The sequence below is a fragment of the Diplotaxodon limnothrissa genome, linkage group LG15 (genome assembly GCF_057381915.1).
Source record: "Diplotaxodon limnothrissa isolate DT_005_m linkage group LG15, D_limnothrissa_male_GT1.1, whole genome shotgun sequence".
Classification (NCBI taxonomy): Eukaryota; Metazoa; Chordata; class Actinopteri; order Cichliformes; family Cichlidae; genus Diplotaxodon; species Diplotaxodon limnothrissa.
The window spans coordinates 3,553,790-3,568,630 of record NC_140610.1 but is presented as its reverse complement, the minus strand read 5'-3'; the positions used below and the strand labels follow the sequence as shown (position 1 = coordinate 3,568,630).

Here is a 14,841-nt window from a genome sequence, read left to right as displayed (position 1 = left end):
TTTTTGTTTTTAAAGACCAAGCCAGAGATGATTAAAAAGATTTCTAAATCCAGTCATTTAAAGCTTCAGGCAAGAGCAAATGAATCCTGGGGACATTTCAGCGCAGCTTGAGAGCTTGGACAGAGAAATTAAGAAAATGAAAGCTGATCTGTGACAGCTAATTATCAGCCTAATGACATTCAGCAGGTGCAGAAGCAGAAGCAAATATTATTTTAGCCTTAATTTGTATGAGTTGACTAATAACAGAGGGATGTTATGTAAAAAAGAGGGTGAAAAAAAGCTGCAATTGTTAGACACACTTTATCCAGATTAAGTGTTAAACACACAAAAGCAGTGCCTGAGGTGCAAACAAAGTTTTGCAAATTTTTGTTTGTTTGTTTTTCGGTTCAGTCGAAAAAATGTACGACTGGGGCTGAAATCATCTCCACCTGAATTAATTATCAGACAGCCAGAGCGACAACAGAGAGAATCAGCCTTCACATCAATAGCTGCACCATAGCCAAGCATCAGCTTAACGTGGTGCTGCACGTTATCACAAATAAAAATAATTCCATTAATTTAACAAAAAACCAACCGCTTATATCTGGATGTGTCTCTCAGATCGCTCTCTGTGTCTGAAATTGGCGAAACAATTTCAGCAACAACAAAAACAAAAAGAAAAAAACTTCAGAGGGGAAAGTCAATGAGAGAGTGCCAAAGTGAATAGTGATGAGTCTAAATGTTAAATGTGTCGGGTGGGACGGAATGCACCTAACCGTTTTCAACGCAAAACAGATTGGCCAAAGATTACATCATGAACTTCTGCAATGAATTACCCAGATTAGGCCTCTATGAAATTGGATTTAGGCACAGCAGAGCGCTGGGAGATGAAGGTTAGATTGATATAATTGATTTGAAATTGGATTATAAGACTTTTTAATCATATGCTCGCCTCCCTAAAAAAAAAAAAAAGAAAGAAAGAAAAAGGAAAAATCCTGCGCAGTTTTTTTTTTTTGCCGCACTCGTGAAAAGAAGTTGTGACCCTACGGATCCTAAAATGTGGCCCACGTAATAATAAGATTAGCAAATACAGTACAAATAAAAAAATAGTGATCTTCCCCGTGTGTGTGTGTGTTTATTTTCGTGCCCTGCTCCATTCTTAAATATTCTTCTTGTGGGCCGGTGTGTCGCAAAAAAATCATTTTAAGTTTGATGCTTTGTGCCAAAATGTTAGAGTGTGTGACAAAAAGTGAGAGAGAAAGAGAAAGAGGCTATTTTTTAAGAAAGAAAAAAAAAACTTTAATCGTGCAAACTCACCCTCTGTGGAAATGTTTAACAAAGTATCCACGCGCAAATGTGACACATCCCGGGAGAAGAGAAAACGTAAAATTGAATATGAATTGTTAGAGTACAACCTCAGTGCACGTGTGTGTGTGTGTGTGTGTGTGTGTGTGTGTGTGTGTGTGTGTGTGTGTGTGTGTGTCTTTATGTGTGTGTGTGAGTGCTACTCACACACACAATCAAGCAGACACCCCAGTTGTAGCTGTCACAGGATCGTCCCTTGTAGTAAAATCCACTGAAGCCGAAAAAGGCGCATGTAAAAACGGTCTCACTTACACTGATACAAATGATAAAATAGTTTAGAAGCCATGCAGTCACTCGCATCGAGTCTAAAAGTTTAGTTTTAAATAAGCAGCTGCACGGTATACCTACTATTTTTTATTGTTTGTGCATTAGTGATATCACATGATCTATTTATTTTTTCTTGTTCGGCGCATTTTTTGCAATCACTGAAAACAACGTGCTGTCTTCGTGTTTTACTAAAAAGAAAAGTGCGTTATTAATCACGTTTAGTTCTTTATTTATTTATATTGGCCCGAAAGTCCGAATCGGGCTAAATAATAATATTGACAAAATTGCAAAGCAGTAAATGTTACGATAAAGGAAGTGATAAGCGTGTAAAGATTTTAACCTCACCTTGTATTGTCTCCCTGTGCGTCAACGATAAGTGCTGCGGGTTCACCTGCTTGCGGCGGGACATTGCCCCGGCATCTACTCTGGCATCGCCCGGTGAACGGCACTTGGAGTCGGCTTGGACCGTGGTGTCGGTCCTCTCTGGATCACAGGTCCCCGACTTCCCGCTCCCTTTTGTATTCCCCTGCTGCTTTTCACAGTCTTTAGCTGGAAATCGTCTTTTTTTGTTTCTTTTTTTTTTTTTTCTTTTGGAAAGATCACCAGTCGGACAGCAGCGCGATAAGGATGAAGGACCGCTCAGTCCACGGTGTCCTGCTGCGCCTCGGAGGAAGCAACACTTGGATTAAGGACGCCAAAAAAGTGTAGTTTTAGCAAGGAAGCGTCTGCAGACGACCGATGACTTAATGAGTGCGCCGGTAAAGTGAGCTTTTGCAGATTAACCAAATAGGACAAGGAAAGGAAAAAAAATCCTGGACTGTCCGCTTCTGCAGCGACCGCGGTGACAGATTAAGTAGCCTACGGAGCACTCCACCAGTGATGGATGTTGTCACCTATTTAACTCCTCTCCTTTTCTTTAATTTTAATGATATAATTATATCATCTGGGTTCAAATGGTGGCTCTTTAGTTTAGGATTCCCTACAGTCCTTCCATCTCAGCAGTGGCGCGCTACAATGACCCTTTGGCACTGACTCCCCTTGCGCGTTTTGGCATCGGTGCGCAGAAACGGCAACTCTTGGCTCTCGTGGCAGTAGCCGCGTTGATTGAGAGAGGGAGAGAAAGCGACAGAGAGAGAGAGAGAGAGAGAGAGAGCGCAGGCGGGCAGACGGACAAGAGACACCTCCCTCCCCTCCTTCCAACAAGCTCCAGTGTCTCCTATTGAGCCGTCTTTGCAGCTCACACGACGAAACATGCCCTGTTTGGGGCGACCCGCATGTGTGTGTGGGTGTTTGTGTGTGTGGTTGGTGTTGCCTCATTCAAGTTTAAGTGCGTCCAAGACATCAGCCACTACAGAGGTGTGAACGGCAAACAACACAGAGACAATTTGCGGGGGGCAACCAGCAGTGGCTCCCCAGAGCTCCACCACCAGCTTCAGACGCAAACATCACTCAGCAGTGGCTACTTCACAGACACGCTCATGTCTGGCTATTGGAAGCAGTGTCGAGTTAGCAGCCAAAATTCACCTTGACTTTCTTTTTTCTTTTTGGTAATTCTATCACAAATAGTATGAAGTAAATCAATCTGGTCATTTCACCTTTTACCTATTTAGAACCACCACCTCATCATCCTTGCTTACAGAAGCCTCACAGGCACGCCAGATGGAAATGATCTTAAAACAAGAACAGCAAACACCTCGATCAGGTCCAAGTCAAACTTGGATGAAGGGTCACCTTTAATTTAGACAATTAATCCTTTGTGTTGCTGTGCGTTTGTCGGCTGTGTAAACGGTGAAGCAATGCACAGGACACATGGCACCATACATGTAGTATTTACTCACATTTGAGTCAGAGGGTGGAAAACCCATGCTGTAGCTTTGTTGTTGGGGATCATTTAAATATGTTGTGAGGCAACAGTACCCTCTGTTGGCACAGTCTGGAGAACCTGTTTAGGCGGTGATACCTTAATGCAGCATTACTAAACTCCATCCCTATTTTTAGAATGAAGCCTCCTTAATTTGCCATTTATACAGTTCAGCGTCTGAGAGAGAGTCCTTGGAAAAGCAGATCGGGTTCACTGAGAGGCAATTAATAGCACTAAGGGAAGGTAATTGCACACGTACGGGTCTGCATTGAGATACAGGTTAGTACAGCTCTAATGCCACCACACCATACAGTCCAAAGTGGTGCCGTGCCGTAATTTGCTTGAAATACATTGTCGAATAAAAATAATAGCCTCACACGGCCGTTTAAAGTTGACACTGTTTCCTCGTAGATCAGCAGAGAAGTGTACAGCCATAGCAATACATTTTACAGCCCGCCATTAATAAAACATGGTGGGCAATTTTAAGAGCATTAGAAGTTTGATTGCTTCGGGGCAGGCCTAGGGGACTTTCAGGACAGTAATTATTTATATAAATGAAATGTCATCTCAGCTCTGGCTCAAGTAGACGTAACCTCAGCAGACGCCACATGGAAACACTACGGCACAACAGCTATCTTTCACAGATAGGCCAAGCATGTTGTCGAGCATATTGCTTTGACTGGAGCGCATAAATTCGATATGTGATATTACACGGAGTGTCTTCGACTCCGCGTCGGGCCAAGAGAGCAACAGCAGTCGCGGACATATTGAATGCTGAAGGAAAACATTATCCTGAGTTCACACACGCTCTCTCTCTCTCGCTCTCTCTCTTGCCATCCCTGCCGGCTGCGAGCAGCTCCTTGATCCTTACCCATGGGTTTCTCAATAATACATCAATGTCTCCATTATAGCTTGTAACTGCAGGCTCTGGGCAAAGGCAGTTTAAAGCTGGGTTGCATGGGGCCAACATACCACAAATACCCCACTTGTGGACACAGGAAAGGTTTTAAGTCCAAATGTTGCCTCTAAGGAGACATGCATCTCTCATGCTAAGTGCGGTCGCTCAAGAGGAGGTACCTGAACACACCACGGGGCAACATCCAAGCAAGATGTGAAAGTTTTGTCCAACTTACAAGGGGCCACGGTGCTGACATGCAATCTACTGACTTTAGAAAGATCTGCCTTGTTTGTAACTTACAGTTAAGCATTAAAATAATGAGCCCGATAACAAAGTTTTTTTTTAAAAATTAGAAGCTTTTGCATTTGTGTGGACACGCGACTCCCCCGGCTTTGACTCTGGGTCACCTCCATCATTGCATCCCTTACGTCTTCCATTTTTCATGTCCCTCCCATTTATTTACTCTCCAAAGAATACAACAAAGACATTAATATAGTCCTAAAATAGACTAATGTACATGACGGAAACTGGACTTTATACAGTTTTTAGGGTTAAGCGTGCAGACCTTTGGAGGCAGTCGCTTCAACGCGTTTAACCACAGCGTGACAGAGCTGACATAAACAATGAAAGGTCCACTCCAGGAGAGCTGGGGTAATATGAATATTGCTCTGGGATTTGCTTATAGTCGGCGCTTCATTATGCAATGTTTAATATTAATAAAGAAAGTATAAGTATATATTATTCATAAGCTGATTTACGGTGGCTGGTGTGTGTGTGTGTGTGTGTGTGTGTGTGGATTTGAGTGACAGATTGAGATGCTCCCTTGCTACAGGCAATACAACTAGACAAGGCTCTTACTTTTCTACAGGACACATCCTGACAATTTCTCCCACAGTTAAGAGGATTTGTCCGAGCAGGGGTGAATATATAATGCATGCAGATTCCAAATTTTAATTTGGACGGAGTAAATGATTCAATGCTGGCTTTTCTCAGAAGTGAGACTGGGCGGGAGGGGGATGCAGAGGGCACAAGATGTTACTTGCAAGCCCCGCTCTTATGCAGTGACATTTAAACAAGCACAGATGATGCTGCACCTTTCACGTGTCAACAACAGGAGCCTAAAGGAAAATTACTTTTCTAATATTTTCATTTTCCTGCTTAAAATTCCTTTTTGGTTAATATGATAGCAAGTTTCCATTACCAATAAACACGTCTTTTTTTTGTCCTAATCAGTCCCTTTTCTCGCCTTCTCCTTTGCAGCAGGATGAGGTGGTAAACTTTCCTAATCTGTCCTGTTTCACAACCTTCATGTTTGAACTCAGAAGCCATAGCGACAGATAATACATGATAATTATTTGCAGTTTGAATCTCATGTGCATATATTGTTTTGTGTATTAATTAATATCATCGTCATTCTGTGCATACAGCTCAAAACCAATATTTAAGTTAATTTTAAACGTGTACGTATTGTTTGATTAGATATAAATAACTCACGAGTAATATAGAAGATAACGCCGGCACTGAGGTAAAAGAATGAGGGATTTTCTTGTGTTTAATCAGTAAAATAAACCAGTGATGTTTATTTTAGGGAGTCAGACAGAGTAGATTTTGGCTCAGTGTTCTTTAGTATGTGCACTATCAGGCAAACACCGGCAAAACTCATCTACTCTTAGATCCAGTTGTGCATCAGAAGTATGTTTGTAACACATACAGATGTATAAAGATCTATAGGTATCAAAGGAAAATCTGCTTCAGTTTATGTATTATACGTGTTTAACCTTGTCATTTTTTCTTTTTAATTTAATTTTTAACTTACCTGCAGATTCGCATTTATACTGGTCACAACTCATACTTGTTTGGTTGGGTTCCTTAAACATCCTGCTACTGCTACATCGAGTGATATTTCTTATGAGGAGCATATTTCTATGTTTGGGTGTTACCTGCTGCAGGACTCACCAGGTGTGAAAATAACCGGTGACTATTTAGCACAATGTAAATAATATTTGCTTGCTTGTTTGTAATTTGCACATGTAAACTATTTGGTCAATGCTGACCGCCAAAGTCCAAGAGAGATTCTGTGTCTCCCTCTAGTGGATATTATTGGGAATATCATCCTTTAGATTATTATCAAGAATATAAGAATTTAAAATGTTTTCAGGAAAGGCGGGCTGTTTCCAGCAGCGCTAGATAGACTCAAAACACGAATGAAATTAATTTAGCAGTGGAAATGGAAAGAAAAATGTGACCCGAGAGCACGTGTACCTCAGTGCCTGCGTGATGACGTCATCCAACGGTCTGACGTACCGCAAAATGGTGGTGCCCTTGTTACAATGGGGTCTGTTGTTCACTTGTTAGCCAACTTATTGTGATCAACTGTGGATTATTGCTACAACTGCCTGATTCAGGCGATTTATTCGGACGTCTACATGTTAAAGGTAAGAGTTGTGTCTCGTTGGAAGCGGCGGGGAGGTGAAGAGGCTGAATTCTGAACTACTTGTGACATGTCGGAAGCTTCGGCGTTACACCGAGTGGAGCAAGTTTGCTAGCCGAGGTTTAGCTAGCCGAGGCTGGTGCAGAGTGGCCCTGTTGATGTGACGGCGTTGGTTGCCCTCAGCTTGAGTGTTTTATAGATGTTAGCCTGTCGGTGCGTTTAAGCCGCTTCGAGTGTGTGGCTCGTGTTACCCTAATCTCCGCCTCTAGCGGCTTTTTTAGTTTTACGAAGCTAAGTTACCATCACAGCTAACAGTGCCAGCAGTAGCGGGTTCGTTGCAAAGCATTATTCGCTGTGTGTAAACTCGACTGTTGATTCTGCTGTGCTGCTGTATGCACACTGGGAGCCGACATTCACAGATCCGTGAAAACTATAGAAATATATTATGTTGCTATCTGAATCCATTTTAATCATCGATTTGTTTACAACGAGCCTGGACTTGGAGCTCAGTGTAGCTCAGAAATGTTTACTGCTCTTTAGCGTCTCACACCGTGGACTACAAGCTAATTACACTTTTTATAAGCCTGAGTGTGTATAAAACTGCGCTATGGCCCTCACAGAATACACTGGTGGCCAGGTTATAGACAGATCCTTTTTAAGAAAGAGACAGGATTTGTGGTACTCTTTGCCTGAACGTAAATATCTACTCGTGTGAGCTATGCTATTTAATGCTTTGCTGCCCTTAGTGATGATCCTTTTTATTTTTATCTCAGCAGTCCAGCACAGCGGGTCCATCCACCGCCTCTCCTCAATCAATGAAGGAATCCAAGGAAAACTCGTCAATGACGGGCCAGGCAATCTTGGACCATATAAAACCATGCTGGTACTGGGACAAGAAGGATTTAGCCCACACGCCCTCTCAGTCTGAGGGTCTGGACCCTGGCACAGAGGCCCGGTATCGCAGAGAAGGGGCTCGCTTCATATTCGACGTGGGGACCCGACTTGGCTTGTATCCTTGATTTAGATGATAGATTCATTGCTACAGCTACAAGAGAAAGGGTCACAAGATTAATCAGTGCCACATGCTTCAGTTTTATAGTTAAAGATAAAGAGACTTTTAAAAAGCAATACATCTGAAAACGCCTTTTATGGCTGTCTTGTCCTTTCTCACAGAACCTACTTTGATGTGAATGTGAACATTTTTACAGGGTCTGTCTGATATATACTTATTAGGGGTGCAACGATATTCGTATCGATATTGAACCGTTCGATACAGTGCTTTCGGTTCGGTACGCATATGTATCGAACAATACAAAATTTTTAATTTATTTTATCAACTTTCCTTCTGACGATGCTGTCTGTGTTGAGCGCTCAGTGAATCTGCGTTCGACTACTCCGCCTAGGCTCGACAGTGCAGCCTAGGCGGAGTAGTCGAACGCAGATTCACTGAGCGCTCAACACAGACAGCATCGTCAGAAGGAAGAGCGCAGGGCAAGCTAGCGAGACAGAAGTTAAGCTCTCCTTGCAACATGGACCTCCCCCACCCTCATTCAGATCTGGCGTTTGGAATTATTTTGGTTTTCATGTGACGTATGACCCTGAAGGTAAGTGCGTCATGGACTAAAGTAAAACAGTATGTTTGCCATGCAATGCTCAATTACATGGGTGGGAGCTAGTGTGTTAGCGCAGTTAGCTCGTTAACATGTTGGCCATCTAGCCCCATGCACGGGCGATCGGCGGTAGCTCGTTAACGGAGATTTGCCGTGTTGTGGCGTTAAGGTCATTTCAACGAGATTAACCTGAAAGCACTAGTGGGAACACAACGAATATGACTGCACATTTACGCCGACATCATCCTAGTGCAAAGACAAGTGGAAGCAGAAAAAAAACAAGCAAGCATGCTACTAACTTTAGCCGAGTCATTTAGACAGCTGTTAGCACATGATTCTCCTTATGCTGCTGAGAATATAGCCCGGAAGAAGCGGATAGTATAGCTTTTATTTTGGAAAGAGCCATTTCTCTGTAATAAACTCTCTTTTCCAAAGATGAGTGATTCCTCAATCAGATACAGGGCTTGCAATATCGCTAGCCCAACGTCCCGGGGCTAGCGATCTTTTCAGTCGGGCTACCAAAATCTATCTCTGCCCTGCCCGTCGGGCTATTGTAGGAAAAATATATGTCAATGCTTTTGCATTCTTTCAGAAATGTAGCTGGGTAATTATGTCATTGGCATCGGTGAGCCACTGTCAATATGTGACATATTGAAGTCGCGTTTGAATTTGCGCTTGTTTTTTGCTTTCACTTTGCAATCACGTGAACTGTGTATAGAGAGCGACAGCACTGATCTGTGAGTGATGATAATTTGTGCACCAATTCCTCTGACATCGTCTTATTAATCGTTAGCTTACTATGCAAACATGACAAGTGAAATCTCCCGCAGCAAGCTTAAACATGTGAGAGGTTGATCGCGCAGAGAATCGCTGAGCTTATGTGAGTGCGTGTGTAAAAGCAGCAGGATTTATATTTGACTACGATGACCTGGATGACTGAGGACCTTCACAGACAGATATATATTTTAGTTCTGCTGAGCCAAATAAGACAGGTCAGGGTGAAGAAGTGACAGCCAAAGAAAAGCTTACCACAAAACGGAGAAGTTATGACAAATCAGACTATAAGGCAAAAAGAAAGTGCAGCTTCATGGTTTCATGGACAAAAGAATTTCTGTGGCTGCAATATGACGAGCTAAATAACCAGGGCTGCACATAAGTGGTCCGCAGGTGCGCATTCGCTGTCAAAATAAAAAACACGCACAAGGGTTAGGGTTAAATTTAAAAACTGTACTTTTGAGTTAAAATATATATTTATAATTTTAATAAATGACAAATTAAAAAGGCATGAACATTTTTTTTGTATCGAAAAAATATCGAACCGTGACACCAAAGTATCGAACCGAACCGAACCGTGAATTTTGTGTATCGTTGCACCCCTAATACTTATATATAATGATGTTTGTGGAAGCATTATTAAAATAATTTTTTTTTTAATTTAAAGAGTCACATGTTAAAGCTGATATTTTGCAAACCGTTAATAGTCTTTGTGAGTCCTTGACCTGCATTCAGACACTATGACACACTGGCAACGGGCATCATATATTTCCACCGCTTCTACATGTTTCACTCCTTCAAGCAGTTTCCCAGATATGTAAGTCAATCTGATAATGGTCTCTGTTTGTTTCACTCCTGGAAGCAGACCTGATGTTTGTAATGGTGAAGTAATGGTGTGATATGTGTCTCGACAGGTGACGGGAGCTTGTTGTCTTTTCTTGGCTGGTAAAGTAGAGGAAACCCCAAAGAAGTGCAAAGATATCATTAAAACTGCCCGCAGCCTCCTGAATGATGTGCAGTTTGCCCAGTTTGGAGATGATCCCAAGGTGCAGTTCCTTGTATTGACCTTTGTTTTGAGAGGTTTTTCACTTGTGATTGCAGAAGCAGAATGGGTGTGAATACCTGTTTAAAAACAGGTGGTGTGTAACAGCGCTCACTGATACAGGCAGAATAAATGAGGTCCTGGTAAAACTGAAGTTTCCAATAACCTAAAAAGTTCCTTACTTATTTTTTTAGTGATCAGGGCTTTTATTTACCATTGCTGCCTGTAAGCGAAGCAGGCTTGCATTACAAACAAACTTTTATTCCTCGCTTTTATTAGAATAACTGTCTGTGTTCACTTGCATACAAAGCTTTGCTCAAACACGCTTACATTTCTTTAGTTTTAAGCTGGTACATTAGGTGTGTAATACCACAGTGAGCCATGACTCATTCTTTAAACACATCAGCGAGGTCATCAGAGCGTCACTCAACACAGCTTTATGTGCCCTGACTCACAGAGACAGTAATCAAACCGGCAGCTCTCACGGGGTCAAAACCAAACAAGAACAAGCTGTAAATGCAGTGGAATATGATTATGTCATTATGCCGCTTCACGTCTTTGCTATTAAAAACTCCCTCTCAACATTCAAGATTTTCTTTTTCCTCTTACCAGTTGGCGAGCTAAAATATCTATTAACTTGAAGTAGCCTCTGTTTCACTTAACCTTGAGTACTTTTGATAGAGCTGATAGATCTGTGACATCTGGACCTGGCTTATAACTTGTCATTTTGTTAGACACATTTACAGCACTCACATGAAGCGGCACAAGCATCTTACAGACGGCTTGTTTGCTTTCCCAGTCGCTCTTTAGCTTATTTAGCATCATGCTAGAATTAGCCAGTTTCTCCCAAAACATGAGCCTGAGTGCTTTACTCAGTTGAGCTGAAGCCTTTAGTCCAATAGCTTTAACTTATAGAGGGCTTTTACTGCCAATCATTTGCAGTCATACCAAATACCTCATTGGTATTTGGATATCAGCCTTTTAGTTATAAGCCACCATCAGTGTCCTGGCTTTTCTCACCAGTTTTTAGTAGCTTAACTACTGTCATTAAGTCAGAATTGTACATCAGCTTCTTTCTTACTTAAGTGTTTTTAAATGAAAAGTTTAGCTATTCGACTCTCATCTGGCTTATCGTTACTAATTGGAAGTAAAGGTAATGGGAACTTGTCTTGTTAAGCCACTAAAATTAGGATTTTTCCAAAAGACAATATTATTGTTACATTTTTTAAAAGGAGAATTTTTTGTCATTCATTGCCACAACAAATGGCAACATCCAGAGAAAACGACCACACATGCAATCTAGTTGTGAGCTTTCATGTTTTTAACATGTGCAGGATTTCCAGCACCTACAGCGTTTTTAGAGACTGCCTCCACATTTACGAGCAGGGTGTTTTTTGGAAGAACGATACTCTGACACAGCAGTAAGCTTTTAATTAGCCTGCTTGTTTTAACAGGAAGAGGTGATGGTGTTAGAGAGAATTTTGCTCCAGACGATCAAGTTTGACCTGCAGGTGGAGCACCCCTACATGTTCCTGCTGCGCTATGTCAAGCAGCTCAAAGGTGAGATAGGATAAGTATGACATCAGCTCCACAGAGCGTGAGAAATGATGGTCCTGTGGGCAAACTCTGACCTGTTTCACGTTACAGGGGAGAAGAATAAAGTGTGCAAGGTGCTGCAAATGGCTTGGACCTTTGTCAACGACAGGTGAGGATTTTGTGCGTCAGGTTTTACAGCCTGGTTAGTTTTCATTTGTAAGGAATGCAAAGTTATATGGTGATGTCACAATAACCTGGTGCTTCAACGGGCAAAAACTCAAACCACCTCTCGTGTTGTTTGCAGCCTGTGCACCATGCTGTCTCTGCAGTGGGAGCCGGAGATCATCGCGGTCGCTGTCATGTACCTGGCTGGCCGCCTGTGCAAATTCGACATCCAGGAATGGACCAACAAGCAGTCTACACGCCGCTGGTGGGAGCAGTTTGTCCAGGACGTTCCAGTGGAGCTACTTGAAGGTACTCAGCATAAAGACGTTCCACTTAAAGCCTCTTCCTTTGTATTTTTTTTTTTTTTTTTTGTCTTTACCAAAAAAAACATGTCTTTGCCTTCCAGACATTTGCCACCAGATCCTGGACCTGTACTCTCAGGGAAACAAACCCATCCCTCAGCAGATGCAGGAGAAGGAGAGGGCACCTGCTGCTCCGATCTCTGCTCCTCCAGCTCCACAGGGACAACCGCCAGCCGCTAACCCTCCTCCCCCACCACCAAAAAAGACTTCCCCTCAGGGTGGTAGCCCGTCACGCCAGCTTAAACGCTCACATGTAAGTATACATTCAGCCTGTGCTGTACAACTCGTGTTTAACATGATTCATGCACGGGGCTCATATTTTATTTCCTCTGTGTTACAGACGTCCCCCAAAGATGAACCAAAGGCTCCAGGTAACATGTTTATTAATGATTAGGCAGATTTTAAAGCTGTTAAAATCTGATGAAATTAAACTGAAATGTCTCCAAGAAAGCAACAAATTAATGTCAACGAAGAGCAGTTTAGAGAAAGATGAAAGACGGCAGTTAGATTTTCCTGGCAGGGTTGAGGTTTTTATGATTATCCAGGAGCACAGAAGCATTTGCTTACGCAGTTACAGTTTTGTTTTGTCTTAAAAAGCTTCTATTTAATTCACAGAACAAGTTGGATCAAAGATTCCTCGACTGGAGAGCCCCATGCCTCCTCTACCCACAACGCAGCCACCCCCAGGTAAGCGTGACTGTGTAGCTTACGTCATCTGCATTCTTTACACTGTCCAGGAAGTTCAAATGATTTAGAGCTGGATCAAAATATCGTTACGTGCTGGCGTCCTCTTAATACTCTGTTTGCGTGCGCCACCACAGCAACCAATAATGAGCAGCCAGGACCCCCTGCCTGCAGCTCGAGCTTAGAAGCAGCCCACAGTCGTTAGTCCTTTCAGTCTGCTTACGTAACCACATCTCGTCTGGACATTATTTCCCAAGACACGCATACCCCTAACCTATCCCAGACCAATCTGATTAGTGCTTGAGCCTCATAATGAGACCTCCTATGTGGCTAAGCCTGGTAGTTTTGGTCTGCCCGTGTGCTCACTGTCTGAGAATGGAGAGCTTCATTTTAGATCTTTGCAGTAGGGAAGCTGATTTTTATTAACAAGTCGTTTCTCTTTACTTTGTCCTTTCACTCCAGCTCCTCCCGCAGAAGCAGAACCAGGAAATGAAACAGCTCCTCCTCCCCCACAGGCTCCACCTCCACACCAGCCTCCTCCGCTGCCCCACCGCCCTCCTCCTCCACCACCTTCCAACTACTTGATGTCCACAACGAGCTCTTATATGTCTGGTGAAGGCTACCAGAGCCTACAGTCCATGATGAAGACTGAGGGTCCCTCCTACTCCATGCCGCCCAGCTACGCACCCCCAATGTATCACGTCTATCCACCACCTTCAGCACCTCCTCCTGGGCCACCACCTCCTCCCTCCACATACCCACCACCCAGCTTGCCACCATCCTATCCACCACCGGTCTACAACAACTACCCCCCGCCACCGCCTCCACGCATGCCACCAGGCCACGTGCCTCCACCAGGGATGGCCCTTCCACCCACTGGGTACCCTCCTCCACCTCCAGTGCCTCCAGGACAGTCACAGGTGCCCTTGCCCCCTCCGCCTGGTATGCCTATGAACCGTGGCGCATGGATGAGATGAGAATGTGATAAGTCTGTGAACTGAGCTTGTGCAGAGCCACAACTGGGGCGAATAAAAACAACCAGGATCTTGTTATCTTGGAGCAAAACAGGAAAAGCGGAGCTGCTTCATGACTTAACTTCTGATAGAGAGGTGCAGGGTTGTGAAAGAAAGCGTGTAGGTAAATGGACTGTAAAGATAAAGTGAGGTCTGGACAGTTTTGTTATGGGAGGTGATAGGAAGGTTAACAAATTAGCAAATATGTAGAGGATAGGTACTCACAGTGCCTAGTTCCAGGAGCTTATGAGAAACACTGTCCAGTCATTGTTTTTATTAGTTTTTTTCTGGAAATTTATCAGGAAATAAGAGATTTTTTTTCTGTTGTCATACATGCACTCTCACTAATTGTGGGATGGTGAAATGTTCCAGTTTCATTCAGCCTTTGAGTGGATCTAAGGTTGGGTCTTGTGTTCCTTCCTTTATTCTGTCACCTTTATTGGTTTTCCTGAATACACCTCCCTTCACTTTGTGTTCTCTTCTCCACATTCTCATTGTTCTGCTGAGAGCAGTGTAATAAAATCTTAAGGTGGTTGAATATGCTGTGGGACTGTCGTATTGAAAGACTTGAACAGACACATGCTGTATATTTTTTGTGGTTTAAACAGCGTTTTTTCTTTTGTTTGTTTTTTACATTTTACTCTGATAACACTGAGGTAGTGTTGCAAGACATTTCTGCTGCTTTTCCCCCCTCATGTCACCACCCATCTTCTCATCCGCTTCTGCACCCAGAGCAGTAAACATTAAAACAATAATTTCCTCATTCACTGTCACTGGTCTAAGAAGCCCAATAAAGAAGAAAAGAAAAACTGACTTCAGCTGTTCTTTATCTGGGTTTTGCTTTGGTTCTATTT

The 14,841-nt window shown here is 42.9% G+C and overlaps 2 protein-coding genes across 3 annotated transcripts in view; one reads left to right on the top strand and one right to left on the bottom strand.

Moving 5' to 3' along the window:
- bcl11bb (BCL11 transcription factor B b) overlaps positions 1-2,171 on the bottom strand; it is a 33,030-nt gene extending 30,859 nt beyond the window's left edge. For both annotated transcript variants that reach the window (XM_085372359.1, XM_085372360.1), the window contains exon 1: positions 1,957-2,171. In XM_085372359.1, the coding sequence (XP_085228485.1) occupies positions 1,957-2,020 (64 nt within the window). In that variant the 5' untranslated portion in view covers positions 2,021-2,171. The remainder of the gene's footprint in view (positions 1-1,956) is intronic.
- Positions 2,172-6,693: 4,522 nt separating this feature from the next.
- On the top strand, positions 6,694-14,466 carry ccnk (cyclin K). Its single transcript, XM_085372778.1, has 11 exons — positions 6,694-6,805; positions 7,575-7,810; positions 9,921-10,002; positions 10,100-10,231; positions 11,682-11,787; positions 11,875-11,932; positions 12,068-12,237; positions 12,335-12,543; positions 12,631-12,661; positions 12,906-12,977; positions 13,437-14,466. Exons 1-11 carry the CDS (start codon positions 6,797-6,799, stop codon positions 13,949-13,951), a joined length of 1,620 nt encoding a protein of 539 aa, XP_085228904.1. The 5' UTR covers positions 6,694-6,796; the 3' UTR covers positions 13,952-14,466.
- Positions 14,467-14,841: the final 375 nt, after the last annotated feature.

Excerpts from the sequence above, each read along its gene's own strand:
- ccnk (XM_085372778.1), top strand. Across the intron at positions 10,003-10,099 it reads TCAAGCAGTTTCCCAGATAT|GTGACGGGAGCTTGTTGTCT; the intron begins GTAAGTCAATCT and ends GTGTCTCGACAG. Across the intron at positions 12,978-13,436 it reads CACAACGCAGCCACCCCCAG|CTCCTCCCGCAGAAGCAGAA; the intron begins GTAAGCGTGACT and ends CTTTCACTCCAG.